The sequence below is a fragment of the Brassica napus genome, chromosome C5 (assembly GCF_020379485.1).
Source record: "Brassica napus cultivar Da-Ae chromosome C5, Da-Ae, whole genome shotgun sequence".
NCBI lineage: Eukaryota > Viridiplantae > Streptophyta > Magnoliopsida > Brassicales > Brassicaceae > Brassica > Brassica napus.
The window spans coordinates 31,157,102-31,179,610 of record NC_063448.1 but is presented as its reverse complement, the minus strand read 5'-3'; the positions used below and the strand labels follow the sequence as shown (position 1 = coordinate 31,179,610).

Genomic DNA, 22,509 nt, shown 5'->3' with positions numbered 1-22,509 from the left:
GCCTACCTAGAGCAGATTTTCTCTAAGAGATTCGACACCATGCAGTCTATGGTAGAACACCTACCGGAGTAGCTCCCCCAATCCGGAGGAGCAACCCAGATTCCTACGCCGATGCCCCCTTCGTGGAGGAAATCGCCTCAGTCAAGATGCCTCGAAAGTTCTCCTTCCCCAGCATCAAGATGTATGATGGTACTGGCGATCCCAACGATCACATCGCGTAGTACAAGCAAACGATGTTGGCGGTTGCACTCCCTAAGGAGTCCCACGAAGCCACGATGTGCAAAGGGTTCAGTTCCACTCTGATCGGACCTTCCTTGCAATGGTACATCAATTTCCCTACCAGGTTCATATCTTCCTTCACAGGCCTGAGCGACAAATTCGTGCAGCAATTCGCAAGTAGTAGGAGCCTGGAGAAGACTTCAGATGGTCTCTACGAGATCCTCAAGCATCGAGTGGAACCCCTGCGAGACTACATAGCCCGCTTCAACCAGGAGAAAGTGGCGGTCCCCGAATGCATCATCCCTACCGCGATCTCTGCCTTCAAAAGAGGTCTACTTCCAGATGGGGGGGCTATACAAAGAGTTGACCATGTACCTTTGCAAGACCATGGAAGATGTGTTGTCTCGAGCCTAGGCGCATGTGAAGTGGGAGAAGATGTTGCTAGCTATGCCAAGGCTCAGCCAAAGCAGGACCAAAGGTCAGCCCGATCAGATCGAGGAGACCGAGAGGAAAGATCCTCCAAGAAAGGATCCAAAGACTCTGGTAGTAGGAACAAGGGCAGGTTTCAGTACCGGCCTCAAGAGAAAAAAGAAGGGATGTCGGTATCTACCTGGCCCGATATCTCCCATCTCTCAGTATCAACACCAGAGCTAGTCAACGCACTGAGACAGATGGGCCAACAGGTTCAGTGGCCTCTAAAGATGAAAGCACCTGACTCGTTCCGGAACCCGAAACTTTGGTGCGACTTCCATCGCGATCATGGCCACAAAACCAAAGACTGCATCGCCCTGAGGATCGAGGTCAACGAACTACTCCAAAAGGGGCATCTCTGAGAATTCCTCTCAGAGAAAGCCAAGGCCCACCTCAGAAAAGAGACAGCATGGAAATCCAAAGGAGCTGCACCAACCTCACCACCTCGCCAAGATCGGGTGATCCATGTCATATCCGGAGGTTCAGAAGTAAGAGGAGTGAGCCACGAATCCGCAAAGAAAAGCACCTGTAACTCTAAGCATGGTCTGGAAACGATCCAACCAAAGCGCCTACTTCTAGGCACCGACGAGATAAGCTTCACAGCTAAGGAGCAAGAGAAGATCCTAGCTCCCCACCATGATGCTCTAGTTATCTATCTCACCGTAGCAAACTGCTTGGTGAAAAGAATACTAGTATACAATGGCAACTCCAGCAACATTATCTTCCAGACGGCATACCAATATCTAGGGCTGGAGGAGAGCACCTTGACGCACAAGGTAACACCGCTCATCGGGTTCTGCGGCGAGGTCAAGCAAACCGCCGGAGAGGCTATCCTCCCAGTATACGCTGAAGGGGTCAACATGTCTACCAAATTCCTGGTCGTAGATTGCCAATAAGAATATAACATGATCTTGGGACGACCATGGATTCACGCCATGGGAGCAGTCCCTTCAACCCTTCATCAGATGGTGAAGTTCCCTACACCCTGGGGCATCAGAATAATTAGGGGAATCTAGGAGAACTCTCGATCCAGCTACCAGACCACCCTGAAGGGGAAGACCAAGGTCTTATAGCAATTACAGAGAAAACCTCGCACCCCGCAAACCCAGGGATCAAAGGTCAATGATACAAGTAATTGGAGGTCGTTCCGGAGAAGGCGGACTCTGAATCATTCCAAGAACCCGAGGAATCCTTAGAGAACCTATTTCGACCGCTCCGCATGGTCTCCTCCGAAGCCCTCCAAAGTTTCATCTACTCGCAAGACCTGGTCCTCGCAGGACCTTCGTCCCCCGCCTCACATAGACAAGATCACCAAAAACCTTATCAGGTATCAGCCAGTGGCCTCGCGGATAAACAAGTGGGGCACGAGTACTTCAAGGAGACCTCCTCAGAGGGTATATCAGACTGATCCATAGCAAAGGGTGCCTCGCAAATGCAGGATGGAGATACTTATCCAGGCAGGAGGCCTCCGAACCTGGTCGCTCCGGTGGATGAAAGTTACTACACGTTTCATGGAAGTGATGAAAACCTTCATGAACAAGAGACAGTGGTCCCCGAACACTAAGGTCCGGGGCATGAAACGAGTCTCGACCGCGGTCCCTAGACCCAAGAAAGAGGCAGAACCCTGCAGAAGAAGGAGGAACCCTCCAGCAAGGACGCTCGTCCCAAAAGCAAGTCAAACCCTGCGGATCAACTAGCAACAAGAGGTAAAACATGGCCTAACCACCGGGGTACCTCGCAAGCTGATATCTTGTACGGTCTCCGGACCATGATTTCTATTAATTATTTAAGCATTATGTTTTCCTACTCCTATGTACGCTGAAACATCTCCGGACAAAGCTTATATAATAAAATAGTTCTGACTATAAAAGAGTAGTAGGAATGCCATAATACTTAATAGTTCATACCAGTTTTGTGTTTTCGTGGTCGTACCACTTGTCATTAAGGGTTGGCCAGGATCGAAGGTCTCTTGGACCTGAGACATAAGGTAGGAATGGGTCTGCGCAAGCCCGAGTATGCCGTCAATACTACCTAAAACCCCTGTATAGCCTCAGGCATATCGGGGTCCCAAACAAAAATATCAAAAATGTGAATGTACATGTATTAAAACGCTACGTGCTAGAATAATACAGGGGACACGAGGTATAATTTCCCTTGAGCAAGTGCAAAAGTCCGGGAGCACCACATAATATTCTACTTCTCTAGACGTGGAAAGTAGCAAAGCCCGGCACTTGGGTTTTCACCCACACCAGCACCCTCTAAGTCTGATAGTGGCTTTCTGCAGAAAGCAGCATGCAGCACGGGAACTCGATAGTGACCAGCTTCCAAGCGGTAGAATGCGACCCCAACAGGTACCGAGAGTGGCCTCACCTAGGGTGAGAGTGGCCTCCGGGTTCTGAGAAAGAACTTCGGGTTCAGATAGGCCTCACGGCCAAGAACTTATTGGTTCCCTAAAAACGACCTTCGGTCCTAAGCTTATCGGACACTCTCCAAGTGACTCCAGGGTCCCCAGAGGAGACCCAACCATACGAGACCTGCCAGGTCTGATTGTTGCAAGGTCCAAAGGTTCCAAGGAACCCTAGCACCCAGGATCCATGGGTCCTCCGACGTTCATGACATCTAGAGCCCACGCGGCCCAGGTCCTGTAAGAGACCCTTAAGCAATCGACGCTTAGCTCAACCATTCTTCGATTACGACTCGTGAGTCAAGCTTAAAGGCTCCGAGGTCACTCAACAACCTGTAAACTTTTGAAAGATTGTTGAAAACCCCAGAAGCAATACGCTTATCATCTACAAAGCTAAAGATCCCGAAGACGAAGGACAAGCAAGCAGTCAAAAGATGCAAATCTGAATAACATAAAGCTACGACATAGCCATGGTTCAATTCAACAAAACAAAAGTAGAGAAGGCCGAGAAAGGCTGTTATTACAACAAAAAAGGAAGAACATGAGTTCAAGAGGAAGATCCCCCACGCCTCAAATCTATGTCCATCCCTATAACATGGGGAATAGCAAGTTCGTCCTCAAACGAAGGAACCAGAGCACCTTTGTTCTGGGCTTCCTCCAAGGCTATTGTTTTGTATTGTTACAAAGCCTTCGTCAGGTCCCATTGGTTACTCTTCTTCTGTAGCCACTCTCTCATCAATTCCCACCGAGCGGTGACTCTTGCCCCATTTACGGCCATCACCCTCGAGCCTCAGAGTTTCTATGGCCTCTTCCAGCTCTTGGTTCTTCTTGCCAATATTCAACGCATCCGCCGAAGACATTTCAGCTTCCCTCTCCACATCCTTTAGCTTGTCTTTAAGATCACGGATCTCCATCTCACGGGCTACACGCTGAGCCTTCTCGTCCGAAACTTGATGCTTCAGATCATCTAGCTCTTCTTGGCTAACCAGCGAGCTCTCAATGGATAGCCACTCTCTAAAATGCAACAGCTGGGAGATGGTCTGCACGGAAATCACAGTCTCCCATCAGAAACCGGAATAGAAAGAGATCAAAAGCACTACAACATAGCCGCATAAGTCTCCCTTGGAGGACCTGAACAACCTCCAATGGCTCTCCCGAAGGAAGAATAGTGCCATCTTGAGGAAACACCTGGAGGTTCAAGTTAGACAAAGCCGTAGCAAGACTTCCCACGGAATGCGCAACCTCGGCTGATCGCTTCGAAGATCGGGTCGCCATACGTCCACCCCTAGATTTTTTTGGTCTGAACCAGGGCGGAAGGTTCAATCTTCACTGTCGCCGTTCGACGACTGCCAGTAATCATCAAGTCGTCTCCGGATACTGCCCTGATCGCGGAGCCCTTCTTCGCAGACATCACCTTGGCCGCTTCTCTTGATTGGCCGCAAAAGGATTATTGCTAGTATTCCCAGACATGTTCCCTGCATAAAGAGTCATCAGGAATCCAAACAAAGGAACATTCAAAGTGCACCAATCGAAAGACGCTTACCCCAGACGCTGCTATGATGTTTTGCGCTGTTACTAAGTAAGCAAGGTACTTGACGACGATCAAGGGGAAGCTGGCATGCTCGAACAACGGTATATCTCCCTCCGGAAGAACAGGGTGCGTTCCAGCTGCAGACACAACAAGAGGGTTAGAAGATCAAGAAAGCAGTATAACCACGCGTATCCCCTAGGCCTACCTATGAAGGTCCAGTGATAAGAGTGTCCAGGAAGCATTACAAAAACATATTGTTCCTGCCACTTTTTACTAAAAGCAGACCCTTTACGATCACCCTTTTGAAGCTCCTCCACAATAGGCAATCCGCTACGGGGACGAAGATGAAGACGACCTTCATTTCCATTCAGAGGGGCCAAGTGATATGAGATTAGAACCTCATTAATCCCGAAGAATAAGTTCTCCAAGTCACCCAGGTTCTGAATGGCCACGAGTAATCTCCAGGACGGAAGATTCAGCTGGGAAGGATAGATCCCGAAAAAATCGCATAAACTCGCTACAAGCGCTGGGATCACTCCTCTAAAGCCGATATCAAAGAAAGCCTCGTAAACGGCAATCTGCCCCGGGATGAAATTAGAAGCCCGTTCCTCCGGTGCTGGTATCCGAAGAATAGTGGAGGAGGAAAGAGAATATTTCCGCCGCCATTCTACCAGGTCATCCTCACTCACAAAAGACGCAGGACCTATTGGCAGAGGAGACGCATACGCATATGGAAGGGGGGCTGCTAGTTCATGCTCTGATCCCGTGCCCGGATCAGGAGAGCTGTCGGATCGAGAAACTGGAGAATTTATTCTTCTCTTCGAACCAGCCCTATTGGTCATCGCAGGTGTCGAAGAGGCAGATCGTTTGGACATGGTCAATCGGTTCCTAATCGATAACTGGCAACCACAGTAAAAAGAACAACTATGAGCCTAGGAAATCACGATGGCTAGAGCCAGAAATCAGAATGGCTAGAGCAAAGAAGGAAGAGAAAAAGTACCTGAGTCGAAGATATGGGAAAGCAAGGAGCTTAGAAATAGGGAAGAAAAGGCAGAGGAATATATACGGGAAGAAGGGAAGCCATTGAAAGTCTTCCCGAGGAAGTCGTGCATCTCAGAAGATCTCGGACCGTGAAATTCGAAATTCAAAATTATTTCCTTTACGCAAAGGGAAGAAAATATCAGTCGAATATCTGATATTAAAGGAAGGAATTTTCCAAAAGCAGGAAGGGTCTCTTGATCTCTCCGTCTCTCCAGTCCGCGCGTGGTTTAAAACTTTAGAGCTCCGGCCTTGTCATCTCCAGAAGTTAGAAGAAACTACTACTAGACTCCGGTCAAACACGAAGGAACCGATCCTCACCTGGGTTCAGAATGAGTTCCGGCTTGAGTGGAACCCAAGATAGCAAGATCAATGGAACATGGTCCTGCCTAAGGGGAGGCTGCTGAGAATGAGCAACCTCGGTTGACTCGAGTGCACAGGTTATTCCCCGACTTTGATGACAAAATCAAGAAATAAGGGGCAAACTGTTGGGGAAAAATACCCCGGTATCATTTCCTCCAGCCTCCAGGCAAGACCCAGACCCTCGGGTCCCCGATAAGGGAACGCTCTAGGTCCCCGCTAGAAGCAACCCTGAGTTTGGTCCCTGGAACCAAGCTCCCTACCAAGAAATGGAAAACATCCGATAAGGAGAACCTTCCATATTTCCGAATATGGAAGAGTTTAACCTAATGGAACCGACTCCTAGACGACTATATAAGAGCTACTAAAACCCTAAAGCGGGGGATCGACTTCTCAAAGGCTTAGAGACTAGAACTAGAGAGCTAGAACCTCAAAGCCTATCATTTTTAATATGGTCCCCGTACCATGATTTCTATACTACTATATACTATTTAAGCATTATGATTTCCTACTCCTACGTATGCTAAACGTCTTCGGACAAATCTTATAATAAAATGGTTCCAACTATAAAGGCAGAGGGAAAATCATTATACTTAAAGGGACATACGAGCTGGATCATGGCTCCAGAGACCTCTGATCCTGGCCAACCCTTGCAAAAAGTGGCACGACCACAGTGGCACGCCCACCAAAAAACAATCAAAACGGGTATGAGACATAAAGCAGGAATAGGTATGCGCAACCCTGAGTATGCTGTCAAAACTACCTAAAACCCCTGTGCAGCCTAAGGCGCATCGGGGTCCCTAGAGTACCAATTTGAAAAGTGCATGTATTAAAACGGTACGAGCTACACAATACAGGGAACACATGGTATATAATCATTGCAAAAGTACTGTGAAATATAGGGAGCAATCAAAATCCTGCTTCTCCAGACGTGGAAAGCAGCAAAGCCTAGCAGTTGGGTCATAACACCCACACCAACACCCTCTAAGTATGTCAGTGACTTCCTGCAGAAGTAGAATACAACATAGGAACTTGATAGTGGCCAGCTTCCGAGCGGCATAATGCGAAATCCAAACAGGTACCGGTAGTAGTCTTGCCTAGGAAGGCGGAGTACGGTCCCTGCGAAAAGCAAAATATTTCGGGTTCCCAAGGAACTCCGGGTCCTTAAACAAGCCCCCGATCTAAAGAGGAAACCCAAAGTTCCCCATACGATTCCGGGTCCTATGTATAAATCTAAGGAAGAACCTCCGGGTTCCCCTATAGCCTCTGGGTTCCAATCAAAGATCTCAGGGTCTAAGGAAGAACCTTCGGGTTCCTATGTGGCTTCAGGGTTCCAAAGATAAAAAAGAAGCTAGAACCCCTATGCAGCCTAAGGCGCATCGAGGTCATTACAACTTCAAAAGAATCTCCGGGTTCCAATCAGCTTTCTCTGGATCTAAACCTCCAGGTTCCAACACGGCCTTAGAGGCCTAATACGATTTTAGAAAGAGGATAAAACCCATGTGCAGCCTAGGGCGCATCGGGGTCATTACATCCCTAAGAACCTCCGGGGTTCCCATGCGACCTCAGGGACCAAATACACCAGGTTCCTGATAAGATCTCCGGATCTAAAGGAACACCCCGTACTCTTGCATGACCTCAGGGTCCAATCTCTAAAACCTCCGGGTTCCAACTACATCCCCGGATCTATCATAGAATCTCCGGATTTCTACACCGCCTCCGGGCTCCAGTCATGATCCCATGATCTAGAGAAGGACCTCCGGGCCCCCAAAACGATCTCAGGATCCAATGAGACCCTCCGGGGTCCTCCACGACCTTTGGGTCCCCAGATGACCCCCGGGTCCTCACGCAACCTCCGGGTTATAAGATCAATCTCTAGACTCCAAAGAATTCACATTCTATCCTGAAACCTCCGGATTTATAGTTCATCTCCCCGGATCCTATTGTTCAATCTACGAAAAGAGAGGCGTCATAGGCTACAAAGCCCCACCTCGATCGAGAAAACAGGAAGGAGTAAATAAAAGGGAAAACTATGAAGCATCGTTATTTATAAAATCAAAGGAGGCTATAAAGAGCCTTTATTCAAAAGAAAGCAACAAAAACCAGGAAAACGAATCATTGAGAAAGAAGGCCCCTCCGAGAATCGCGATCCTACAACGGATCTCGGCATTGCAGCCTGTGAGAAGCTCCCCGATTGATGGTTGAGCCTTCCGGACAGGAACATATGACGCCGATATTCTTCTTCTGGATTCCAATGTTCCAAGCACTTCTCCAGCCATTCCTTCATGAGCTCCCATCTAGCCGAGGCTCTTACTTGCTGAACTAGTAGATCCCGTCGAACCACCATGTCCTGCATCTGGCCACTTACATAAAGAAATGCGAGAATCTTCACAGTTGACATTTTCGATTGAGAAAGTGGCAGGCGTTCCTCGAGTAAGGATTGGCCGAAGTCAGTTACCTGGGGGGGCATCCGCTTAACCCAGGCCCAGTCAGAAATAGGAATACCTTGCCAATCAATCTCCGGTGAGCATCCACTAAAGGGTCACGGTCAGGCAAGACCTCAACACTTGTTGATGAGGTAGAAGATGGACCATTGGCCGATAGAGAAGCCCTCTCCAGTCTTGGCGGAGGAGTGTAAGAAGGATGCCGCTTCCGCGCTTAAGCCTTCTGATACTCGTCATAGACAACCGATACCGGGAGCCTCGCCACGTTCCCTGAAAAAGCTATGTAAGAAACAAGACGAAGCCGCACCGAATAGGAAAAAGGGAAGGCTTACCCCAGATACGACTATGACGCAAGGCTTCCCTGCTCACCAGGAAGGTCACCCATTGGAATCGTCGAGGAACTCCCATATAAGCTTCTCTACTGCTTCTCCAGCAAAGGAAACCGGGCGGGACACATCTGACAAAGCAAAAGCTAAACATCAAATCGGGTTCCCAAAGGAATGATAAAGCTCAAAGCTCAAAAGAAGAACTTACCAACGGTACGCCAAGACGTAGGATAACCAATCGGCTCCTGGATCTTCATGAACACGTACCGGCTATTCAAATCATCCCCGAAGGGATAGTTACCCCTGACACCCCTCGAAGGTTACTCGACCGGGGGAGTGCCATCATGGGATCGAAGGTGGTAGAACCCCGCTTTGTTCGTCAAAGGAGCAAAGTAGTAAGAGTATAAAATCTCATGCACCCCGACAGAAAATCCGAGGAATTCTCCGAGTACTTGGATGGCCATTAAAGTCCTCCAGGTCAAAGGAGTGAGTTAAGAAGGACAGAAACCGAAGAAAGATGACACCTCGCCTATGATAGAAGGGATAACGCCCCTAAAGCCTGATTCCATATATTCCTCATAGACAGCTACCTCACCCGCTCCCCCATCTGGAGTGCGTTCGAACTCAGTCGGGCTCCTCATCCCCACTGAAGGATGAATCGTGTACTTCCTCCTCATGTTAGCCAGGTCCCCCTCTCTAATCTCAGAACAAGGACCGTCAAAAAAAATAAGAACGGAGCCTTCTCAGGGGCACCATCGGAACCGCTTCACTATCTGCCTCCGGAACGTCTCCCTAAGAGGGAGCCGAGGATGGGAAAGGATCGGTAAAAGGACGACGCGGCCTTGGATGACCACCCACAAGTGGGAATGGAAATGAGAGCAGCTTGGGATTCATCTTTCTCAACTAGGAATCAGCGCTAGAGTTAGGTTGAGGCCAGCTAGGAGATATCACGAGTCCTTATATACATCCGAACACTCCTTTTTCGCGGGATTAGAAAAGGAAGTAAGGATGTTTCCAAATATCCTGAAGAATCCTTGACATAAAGGATAAGCTACGAAAAGGAAACCCGATCTTTGCAGAAAAAAGGGAAATCCTTCCTACGAAAAGGAAAGTTTCGAGAAAAGATACACACTTTTAAAGAGTAAGAAGAGCATCTAGTATCATCAACCGAACGGGCACCAGCCTCCTATTATATCCCCTCACATTAATACATAAGCTCCTTCTCAGGAAACATTAGAGCTCTAGGTTCCACTGTCTCCAAGACGCCATCAGAAGCCCAGAGCTTCCCCATCTCGGAAAAGAAATCAGCGGTTCAATAGCGCCAAACCCCGTTCTGGAGTGAGGGAACTGGTCCCCCCCCCCGGGTTCAGAGTGTGGTTCCGGCCTGAGGGAACCCGGGATCGTAAGATTACTGGAGCGATGTCCTGCCTAAGGGAAGCTTGCTGAGAATGAGCAACTCCGGGTTATTTGAGTGCACAGGTTATTCGTCGAGTTCGATGACAAAATCAAGCAATAAGGGGCAAACTGTTGGGGAAAAATACTCAAGTATTGAATTCCTCCATACCCCATGCAGGACACCGGCCTCTGGATCCCTGCTAGGAGGTACCACGGTTCCCTGCTAGGAGGTACCCCGGTTTCCCGTTATGAAGTACTCCGGATCCGGTCCCCGGGACCGCCCCCTTCCTCCGGGAAAAGGAAAGCTTCCGATAAGGAGAACCTTCCGTATTTCCGAATATAGAAGAGTTTAACCTACTCCAACCGACTAAGGCCCGCCTTAAGGAGACTATATAAAGGGAACCTAAACTCTAAAGGAAGGGATGGACACTTCAAGACTTAGAGATTAGAGTTAGACGGTTAGAACTAGGGTTTATACACCAATCATTGTAGTTCCGGCTTCTTTACTCAATAAAACATTTCTTCAAGTCTTTACCTCTATTGTATCTCTCAAACTCTACACGAAATCAATACAATAACCAGCCTTGTCCATCGTTCTATGGTACTCACAAAGATCCTATACAAAAATCCCCTAACAATATACATCAAAACGTATCTGAACCGAATAGAATAATATGGTTACTTTTGCTATTTTTTTAGTTTGAATATAAATATCTTAACCGAATTGGGTAATATGGTTACTTTTGGTACAAATATCATAACTCGTTTCAGATACATTGGTTATTTGAATATTTTTAGGTTCATATTCATTAGAACCAAACCCGCCTGGATCAGGAAGGACTTCACTCAGAACCCACACCACAAATTTATAATACCGGAATAGGGTCTAATATCAAAACCGAAAATTTGATACCCGGAAGAAACAACTAGTACCTTAACATGTACATGAATGTCCATGCCTAATTGATTATGTAAACAAAGAAAAAACTTATTGTTAACTGTTTTGAATTTTTGTCACGATGAAGATATTTCATTCCAACTTGTCGAATTATTATGATTGACATCTAAAATAAATGATGACGAATTATTATGGTAAAAATAATTAATAAACTAGTAAGGAAAAGTGGAAAAAAAATGAAAAAAATTTAATAAAAGACTTTACAATATGTAAATTATGTTTTATACTTCTGTAATAAATGTTGTTGAATTATTTGGAAAAGACAATAAATGAAATGGTTAGAATTATTTGGAAAATATAATAAATTAAGTGGTTATAAAGTGTTTGAAAGAGAAAGTACAAATGTAAGAAAACACTTAAATTTAGGAAATTATTATTTTGCACTTCTGTTTTAATTTAATAGAAGATTGGCTTTTTGCAAACATGACTCAAAACTCAAAGTCAAACACAAAACTAACTCATGATTTTTTTGAAACTTTCATTTGTACTATTCACCCCAAAAGTTCGGATTATTTACGCAAATGCCATTATTTTATTTTTATTTTTTCAAAAATAAGTTTTTTACTCTCTCATCCTCATCTCCTTCAAGTATTTACAATATTACCATTGTCATCAATACACCAACCACCATGAACAACCAATTTGAAGCTCCTAATGCACCTAAAAATCGATTTTGACTCCTTCTATCTCATTTCTAATGAACTAAAAACGTCTCTTTAACTTTCTCTCTATGTTCATCCAAAAACCCAATATTTTGATTCTAAAACTTTTAAGGTTCATAGAACCATTCAAGCTCATGATTCGTGGTCATTAACAAGTAGGTTGCTTTGGTGGTGAAGTATTGTGTGGTTAGAGAAGCTAAACACGTTATCTCAATGGTTAAAGCTATGAAATCAATTTTTTCCAGATCTGTCCGTCAAAAGACTTTCGTGTAAGTCTTCTCCGACGAGAAGACTTACACGGAAGTCTTCTGGTCAATGTATATGTTAGTTTCGCAATTGACTTTATGTGTGTCTTTTAGAGACGACTTCTCTGGAAGTCTTCCGGTTTTCTTTGTTTTCAAAAAAATAAGAGAAGACTTCCCGGTAAGTCGTCTAGGATAAACAAGTTAGATTTGCATTTGACCAGATTGTGTCAGAAATTTGACTTTTCCTAGACGACTTCCGTGACTTACACGGAAGTCGTCCAACAGAAAAATAAAAATTAAACTAGACAACTTCTAAGTAAGCCGTTTCAGGTTACTTTTCAACTGAAAAATAAAACTTAAATATTTAATTTTATCCCGACGACTTCCATTAAAGTCTTCCGGTAGACGACTTACACGGAAATCTTCCAGGATTTTATTCCGAGATTCTGGTCAAACCTTGGTTATTACATAAATCTGCCGGAAGACTTACATGGAAGTCATCGTCTAGGAAATGTCAAATTTCTGACACATAAAGTCAATTGCAAAACTAACCTATGCATTGACCAGAAGACTTCCATGTATGTGACACCCCTGATCGTAGATGACCGGAAAAGACACGGTCGATGTTCCTCGATGGTCGATCTGAGGTTCTCAGAATACTTCCGATCGCCTTAGACCAACAATCAAAGAACACCAACGCTCCTATCGGATACCACTCTAGGCTTTTCAACACGAGAAAGCAATACATGATAGTTAGTTCGTCCGGACAAGGACTAATATCATACGGAACTCGTACTTTAAAAAAACATTATTTATATATCATTCAGAATCATCTTACAAAATTTGTTATAAATTAACCTCGAGGTTTTCGGTCTACAAATCTTATTCATAAGATATATCAAAATGACTTTGCAAGGATAATAAAACTACCGCTGGCTAATGTTGTTCCTTCCCGTCCTAGAGTAAGGTCTCCCGCCTATTGGTTACCTGCATCACAAATGAGTCATGAGTAACTAGTTTACTCAGTGAGTCTAATCCCACACCGAAACACATATCAATAGTATCCCGAGCAAGCGACACCATTTAAATGCAGTGGAATTATATTCCATAATTAATATAATTATAAGGCCTCTCAATCCATCCATGTGAATCTATCTTAATCATCACCTCCACGATACCCGCCAATCACTCATACTCTTAATATATATATATATATGCTAAACCCGGAAAACCACCAAGGCTAACCGAGCCTAACGGGGAATAAATATAACCATCATCTCCATCAGATATTTCAAGATAGAACATCCAACGCTGCATGCAGTTACACAGCCTCCAGGGTGCGACCCCATCATCGTGTCTTCATGACCTTGATCCATATCGCAGGACCAATTCACGGCAATGCGGGACTTTCGGGAGAGTGAGTATACAATAAGACTTCACATGATTCACACTTATTAATAGAATACTTATAGATTAGTACTTGAGAACAAGTACTAAGGCTCGGGATAACCTCAAAGAATTATTCTTATTAATTCTTAAGTATTTAAACTAGATAAATACTTCATATATAAATATATATCAAGGAATAATACTTAATCAATCAACCATAATTACTCCTTAATTAATCCATGATTAATCCTTAATTAATCAATAATTATCCCCTAATAGGATTAATCAATAATCATCCCTTAACTAATTCATGATTTATTCTTAAATAATCAACCATATTCAATATGCAATCATGCATACTCATTCATAATTCATTCATCATCTATCTAGACTCACCTTTAAATCCATGAGATTGGCTAAGGAAGACTAGACTCGAGCTCAAGCTAATCACACTTCACTTCTGGTTCACTCTCGGTTCAGAACCATCACAAGAATCCGGCTGATCCGAATACTCTCCTTGGCCATCTGAATTCAAAACATAACAGTTGGAACATAAGGTTCACTAGTCTGGTTCAAGAAGAAACTCAACTCAGTTCATAACATTTCAGTTCAGTTCTCTCATATCAGTTCGGTTCAAGACATATTGATACCATGTTCAGCTCGGTTCAAGCTTTAACAATTTAACTCGGTTCATATCAGCTTAGTTCATGCTCAGCTAACTCCGGTTCTAATCAGTTCCCAACAGCTTAACTCGGTTATACTCAGACGATATCAGTTCAAGACAATTTCAGACCATAGACAGCTCACCTCAGATCAGATCGGAACATACTCAGCTCAATTCAGTTCTAAACAAGATCAAATAAGTTCGGTTTAATTCCCATAATTCTTGTCAGTTCGTCTACTGGTTCTATGAGACTGATTAAATCATAAACCAACCAAGACTGAAGAGAACAAGACCTTAGACAACTGATCCTGACAGGTTAACCAACATTCAGCAATTGGTTCTCATGAAAACATGGCTAAATCAAGAAGCTGAAGCTTACCGGTTTTACTCAACTAATTAAACTTGACTGGTTGTCTCTCTTCAAGCTAACCACGAATTAACCTGATCAACACCACAAGAATCCATGGTTGGATTTATTCAGAATTTATCTCCAGTGTAGGCAAACCAACAAAACTTCTCACAGAAACTGATCCACAACCATCTTACCGATTAAAATCAAAGGCTGAAGAACATGGGTGATTCTAAACTCTTGGACACCAAACCTTCAGCTCTTAACCACACCAGAACACACTGGATAAAGTCACAGGATGGTGAGAAAGGTTGGTCCATGCTCAATTCTCTTCTCTGAATTTTTTTCTGAATTTTTCAACTAGTTTTTCTCACAAATTTTTCTCTCTTCTTTCTCTCTTTCTCTCTGAATTTTTCTCTGGTTTTTCTTGCCGGTTATGAACGTCCAGAGGAGAGAAGATGGTGTTTTATAACATAATAAGTTGCTTCAGGTGAGGGTTTCACTCAGCACAAAGCAAGGCTGAGAAAGGACATGTGGAGAGCAGTTTCAGCACTTCCAACAGCAAGCTGCTGTCCTATCCCTCCCAAGAAGAAAGCTGCAAGCAGCTGGTGACAATCATGTGACTGAATTAACGAGCAAGCAGGCAAGCAAGTAGGTGAAGGTCATGTGACCTAATTACTGAGGAAGCAAGTAGGCTAGAAGGTGCAAAGCATGTGACTATTCAGAAATAATTTTAAGAGTTTTGTCGATATTTTTCGGACTGTTTCGACTAAATATTTTTCATCATTCGAATCTCATCCTGCTCTGAATAAACTCGCCCAGCATGAATAAAAATCGATAATAATAATTAACACTCGACCAGAACCATCAAGAGATGGTTTTTCGACCAAAAGAGAGCCCCGTCGAGATTAATTCACCGTGTCGATTTTTATTTAAATTCTGATCGATCAATCTTCAAACTGATCTTAAAGAATTTTCTCTACAAAAATTATATCTGCTCGTGAGGGTTATTACATTCTTCCCCCCTCAAAAGAATTCGTCCCCGAATTCTGAAAACGTAACTGTACACTCTTTACTGAACAGTCTCTGAAAGGAGTTCTGGATATTAGCTCTTACTTTATCCTAATCTTCCCATATCAAAACAACTCATGGTCGATCCCTTGATTCCCCCAACTGATCCTTTCTTTTCTGAGCAGCCACTTTCAAGATAACCAAATTCTTTACTCTGCACAACTTTTGTCAACTGCGGTCTGCATACTTTTTCTAACAATCTTATATTTGTAGACTATCACTTCTCAACCTTTTATATCTGACTTTCCCCCATAACAGCAACATAAAATTTGGAACGTGAGGTGATGTGCCATACGTGAATGTAACATCTCCAGTCTGGTCAATGTTAACTTGATTAACCGTGCAACAATCAAACAAGAACATGCACGATCAATCATGCCAACATGATTCGGACCAGGGGTGCTACTCTCAAGTAATCACACTCACCCATTCCAAGAATAATTTCACTTACAGTATTCTTTACACTTCTGATCTATCTGAGACGCTCTTCATAATCTTCTGACTACTACTAGAACTCGGCAAGAACCAATTGGTGAGATCCCTAGGCTATGGCAGCGAATCCAAGTTCAACAAGAATATTGAACAGCTTACTTCTAGATAGCAACAATCTTCCAATTCCTTAAGCATAACTTCAAATTATCTAGCTATCTGATCCTTGTCATCTTCTCTTTTCCTAATGATCAAGATAATGGTATACACATCTTCACCTTTTCCCAAAAGGTCTTCAACTCCCAAGACTGATACGAACGATGCTCCAATACTTGGTAGAATACCATTGTAGGCCAACGGTGACGGGTCTTCTTCCAAATAATTCTTTCCTTGACATTCTAATTGAGCTCAGTAACTAGATAGCCAATCTCACTCTAGATAGAAACAAACCGGTCTAATGGAAGTACTAAGGAATGGGGAAAGGCATACCACAAATTTTAACTGGCAGCCAGTACTTCCAAGAATAAGAACGGGTACTTGAATTCACTAAAGTGAATCCTACTTACAACTATGACAATACTCTGGAACTACAACTACGTGTGGTTCCCAAATCAAACACAATATGGACGGAAAATTTCATCCATATGCAAGGTCTCTTACGACACCTTGATCACAATTCACATTTTTCTTTTTAATTTCAATCATTCATAAAATTTTAAAAATGCACACAACACACAATTGGATAAGAAGCAAACCTGTGATTGGACTTTTCAGGGGTTTTGACGGTCCAGTCAACTATAAAGTGTAGGCTCTACCCAAATAGCCTAACACTTGGATGTGGACTAACGGTAAGGAAAAGCGAACAAGTTCAACAAGTGTTATCCTAGGTATAGGTAACGTAGATCGGGAAACTTCATGAGGAAGGGTCACCTAAAATCCTAACTCTTCACAAGAACCACCAAAGTGTGAATGATGTAAACGTTCTAGGATTTCCCAAACTTTGACAATCACGACCATTCTGTCTTTGCTAGTCACAACCATAACGGCTCAAGGTCCTCGATCTTGATCTGAAGAAATGTACACCCAAAATCATCCCCAACGATTTACTTAACTCACTTCTTGAAATTGACCTTTGATCTGCATCGGTTGGAAGATAAACTGTCTGCATGACTTGGTTAACTTCTTCAGAAATAATAGCTTTTTTAACATTCACGTCATACTCTAACATCTCCTCAAAGCTTTGAAACTCCATGGTCTTTTATCTACTCCAAAATTCTTGGCTAAGTTCCCAAAGATTTTCTGTATGATCTTTCGCATATTCTTCAAACCATAATCGATGAATGAAATTCACTCGACCACATATCTCGATGCTGAAATTGTAGTATATGATTAACTCGACCTGAACCTCTTGGCAGAAACATTCCACTGTACCAACTCCATAAGCTAAATCTTCAATCGGTCCCATACCTGGTGTATAAAATACTACTTCGCGAACTCTTGAAATCTGTCCAAATCAATCTCACCTCTCTGAAGAAAATATTTTTCTCAGAGTGTTGCATCCCAAATCTGCCTCAAGCCATAGTATACCTCGAACAGTTTAGTCCTTCTTCTGTATCTTGTGGTCCCACTACTTCTTTCCATCATAAGCTTTAAGATGTCTTGTTGCCAATAGAAGATGCATGTGTGTCCATCGTCTTGTACTACAGTTGAACCATCTCTTCTTCCAACGCTAAGCTCCAAACAAAGGTTGAACAATTCAGGCTTGTACGGCTCTGTTTCTTATACGTCTCAATATAAGCTGGATAAACTTGACATCGATAACTCACGAGTCCGTAGATGTATTCGATGTATCAACTATGTCCCATATATCTCTCTAAATAATTGGCATCCCCCACTAGAACTCAAAAGAACGGCAGAAAGGCATGAGGTTACTGACTCCTAACAGGACGGTAGTGAACCCGACCATGAGGGTAGCAAACTCGAGCATAATGATAGTAACATCGGTAAGTACGGTCACCCATTCAAGCTTGTCACGGTGCTTATGCTATAAAAGATCACGGTTAGGTAACTACCCATGACTATCTATCCTAAAATGAAGGAACAAGCCATCATATCCTAGTTATCCTTGCGACTCATTTTGACTCGAAAAACATTTGAAACAAGTCCCATTCTAGCATCGTATAACCATGCTCTGATACCACCTTTGTGACACCCCCGATCGTAGATGACCGGAAATGACACGGTCGATGTTCCTCGATGGTCGATCTGAGGTTCTCAAAATACTTCCGATCGCCTTAGACCAACAATCAAAGAACACCAACGCTCCTATCGGATACCACTCTAGGCTTTTCAACCCGAGAAAGCAATACATGATAGTTAGTTCGTCCGGACAAGGACTAATATCATATGGAACCCGTACTTTAAAAAAACATTATTTATATATCATTCAAAATCATCTTACAAAATTTGTTATAAATTAACCTCGAGGTTTTCGGTCTACAAATCTTATTCATAAGATATATCAAAATGACTTTGCAAGGATAATAAAACTACCGCTGGCTAATGCTGTTCCTTCCCGTCCTAGAGTAAGGTCTCCCGCCTATTGGTTACCTGCATCACAAATGAGTCATGAGTAACTAGTTTACTCAGTGAGTCTAATCCCACACCGAAACACATATCAATAGTATCCCGAGCAAGCGACACCATTTGAATGCAGTGGAATTATATTCCATAATTAATATATTTATAAGGCCTCTCAATCCATCCATGTGAATCTATCTTAAACATCACCTCCACGATACCCGCCAATCACTCATACTCTTAATATATATATATGCTAAACCCGGAAAACCACCAAGGCTAACCGAGCCCCTCACGGGGAATAAATATAACCATCATCTCTATCAGATATTCCAAGATAGAACATCCAACGCTGCATGCAGTTACACGGCCTCCAGGGTGCGACCCCATCATCGTGTCTTCATGACCTTGATCCATATCGCAGGACCAATTCACGGCAATGCGGGACTTTCGGGAGAGTGAGTATACAATAAGACTTCACATGATTCACACTTATTAATAGAATACTTATAGATTAGTACTTGAGAACAAGTACTAAGGATCGGGATAACCTCAAAGAATTATTCTTATTAATTCTTAAGTATTTAAACTAGATAAATACTTCATATATAAATATAGATCAAGGGATGATACTTAATCAATCAACCATAATTACTCCTTAATTAATCCATGATTAATCATTAATTAATCAATGATTATCCTTTAATTAATTCATGATTAATTCTTAATTAATCAACCATATTCAATATGCAATCATGCATACTCATTCATAATTCATTCATCATCTATCTAGACTCACCTTTAAATCCATGAGATTGGCTAAGGAAGACTAGACTCGAGCTCAAGCTAATCACACTTCACTTCTGGATCACTCTCGGTTCAGAACCATCACAAGGATCCGGCTGATCCGAATACTCTCCTTGGCCATCTGAATTCAAAACATAACAGTTGGAACATAAGGTTCACTAGTCTGGTTCAAGAAGAAACTCAACTCAGTTCATAACATTTCAGTTCAGTTCTCTCATATCAGTTTGGTTCAAGACAGATTGATACCATGTTCAGCTCGGTTCAAGCTTTAACAATTTAACTCGGTTCATATCAGCTTAGTTCATGCTCAGCTAACTACGGTTCTAATCAGTTCCCAACAGCTTAACTCGGTTATACTCATACGACATCAGTTCAAGACAATTTCAGACCATAGACAGCTCGGCTCAGATCAGATCGGAACATATATATTCAGCTCAATTCAGTTCTAAACAAGATCAAATCAGTTCGGTTTAATTCCCATAATTCTTGTCAGTTCGTCTACTGGTTTTTTGAGACTGATTAAATCATAAACCAACCAAGACTGAAGAGAACAAGACCTTAGACAACTGATCCTGACAGGTTAACCAACATACAGCAATTGGTTCTCATCAAAACATGGCTGAATCAAGAAGCTGAAGCTTACCGGTTTTACTCAACTAACTAAACTTGACTGGTTGTCTCTCTTCAAGCTAACCACGAATTAACCTGATCAACACCACAAGAATCCATGGTTGGATTTATTCAGAATTTATCTCCAGTGTAGGCAAACCAACAAAACTTCTCACAGAAACTGATCCACAACCATCTTACCGATCAAAATCAAAGGCTGAAGAACATGGGTGATTCTAAACTCTTGGACACCAAACCTTCAGCTCTTAACCACACCAGAACACACTGGATAAAGTCACAGGATGGTGAGAAAGGTTTGTCCATGCTCAATTCTCTTCTCTGAATTTTTTTCTGAATTTTTCAACTAGTTTTTCTCACAAATTTTTCTCTCTTCTTTCTCTCTTTCTCTCTGAATTTTTCTCTGGTTTTTCTTGAAGGTTATGAACGTCCAGAGGAGAGAAGATGGTGTTTTATAACATAAGAAGTTGCTTCAGGTGAGGGTTTCACTCAGCACAAAGCAAGGCTGAGAAAGGACATGTGGAGAGCAGCTTCAGCACTTCCAACAGCAAGCTGCTGTCCTTTCCCTCCCAAGAAGAAATCTGCAAGCAGCTGGTGACAATCATTTGACTGAATTAACGAGCAAGCAGGCAAGCAAGTAGGTGCAGGTCATGTGACCTAATTACTGAGGAAGCAAGTAGGCTAGAAAGTGCAAATCATGTGACTGTTCAGAAATAATTTTAAGAGTTTTGTCGATATTTTTCGGACTGTTTCGACTAAATATTTTTCATCATTCGAATCTCATCCTGCTCTGAATAAACTCGCCCAGCATGAATAAATCGACAATAATAATTAACACTCGACCAGAACTATCAAGAGATGGTTTTTCGACCAAAAGACAACCCCGTCGAGATTAATTCACCGTGTCGATTTTTATTTAAATTCTGATCGATCAATCTTCAAACTGATCTTAAAGAATTTTCTCTACCAAAATTATATCTGCTCGTGAGGGTTATTACAATGTAAGTCTTCCGGACGACTTTCATGGAAGTCGTCTATGTCAACGTTTAATAAAATTTCATTTTTTCTAAAACTATAAAGACTTTTTAATATTTTCTTGTCAATTCATGTATATTAGTCAATATTGGGGATCATGAATGAAATTTATAACTTAATTGGTGATAATTAAGAGGTTAACAACATTCATGCTTATTAAGATTTCTAGCTAATGAGAGAAGACTTCTACGTTAGTTTTTGAAAAACTTGTATTTTTTAACTTTAAGATATATATTTTCTAACTTTCAAAAGTGTTAAGTAACTTCAAGAATATCAGGTCATATGGTTTAATGTGTCCTCTTAGATCATAAGATATACTTTTTAACTTTCATGAAATTTGAAATTTTAATTTTTACTTAAAATTTGAAATTTTAATTTTTACTTAAAATTTGAGTTTCCGCTTAAATTTTAATTTTCCCCTTATACTTAAATATCCCGCTTGAAATTTAAGTCTTCCAAAAACTCTTCTGAGAAGATGTCTTCCGGAAGACTTCACAGAAGACTTCTAGTGAAACTGTTATAGGTTTGAACTAATGTAATTTTTGATCTTTTGTGAATTTGACTAAGTTTTCTAGAGAAGTTTTCTCCATTAGTTGTAGTAAATTTGACTAAATTTTTGTGTTATTGTGTTTTGCTATTGAAGTTTTATCAATAACTTCAATAATGTCAAGTACTTTTCGCAAGATAATATTGCAAACATGAACATATTTACCAATTTTTTTCATTAATATTTTTTCAAATTTACAAAAGAATTCACAACTAAAAGAATACACATACAAATTACAAAATAGACCATAAACAAAACTATTATAGCTCATTCCAGCGCAAAGACAAGCTTAGACTCCTCTTGACATTGGAGAAGACTTTGTCAAAAGATTTCCATGAAATCGTCTAGTGCATTAAATGTTAGAAGACTTCCGAGAAGACTTCCCTGGAAATCTTCCAAGTCTGTCTTAGATTTGAAAAACATGCATATCCAAAAATATTCAATTGGCTTCAAAACATAGAAAAACTTCAAAACTACGGTAAAAGCTTAAAACAACCAAAAGAAATTTTAAAAAGTAAGAGCTTTAAGAAACAAGAGGTTACCAAATAAGAAAATATGATTTATAGATCTACCTTTAAAGGAGTAGAAGATGAAAACCATGTAATGAAAATAAATTGATATAATGTTTGGTGTTTACAAATAAAAGTTAAATTTTGAAAAAGATAAGAGCTTTAAACAACCACATGTTACCAAATGAAGAAAAATTAGACATATAAACTTACCAAAACACACAGATCTGAAATGAAAGAAGAGAGATGGGAGAAGACTCCACCAGAGTCTTCCAAAAGACTTCCTGGAAATTTTCTAGTATATTAAATGTTAGAAGACTTCCGAGAAGACTTCCCTGTCCGGAAAGCCTTCCCTGAAAGTCTTCCACGTTTGTCTCAGATCTGAAAAAACCTGCATATCCAGCATTCAAATGGCTTCAAAACATAGAAAAACTTTAAAATAAGGTAAG

General features: G+C 42.0%; 1 protein-coding gene across 1 annotated transcript; it reads left to right on the top strand.

The window, feature by feature from the left end:
• The first annotated feature begins 233 nt into the window (after positions 1-233).
• Positions 234-1,586, top strand: LOC106398142. The gene is made up of 2 exons (XM_013838736.1): positions 234-1,019; positions 1,068-1,586. Exons 1-2 carry the CDS (start codon positions 234-236, stop codon positions 1,584-1,586), a joined length of 1,305 nt encoding a protein of 434 aa, XP_013694190.1.
• Positions 1,587-22,509: the final 20,923 nt, after the last annotated feature.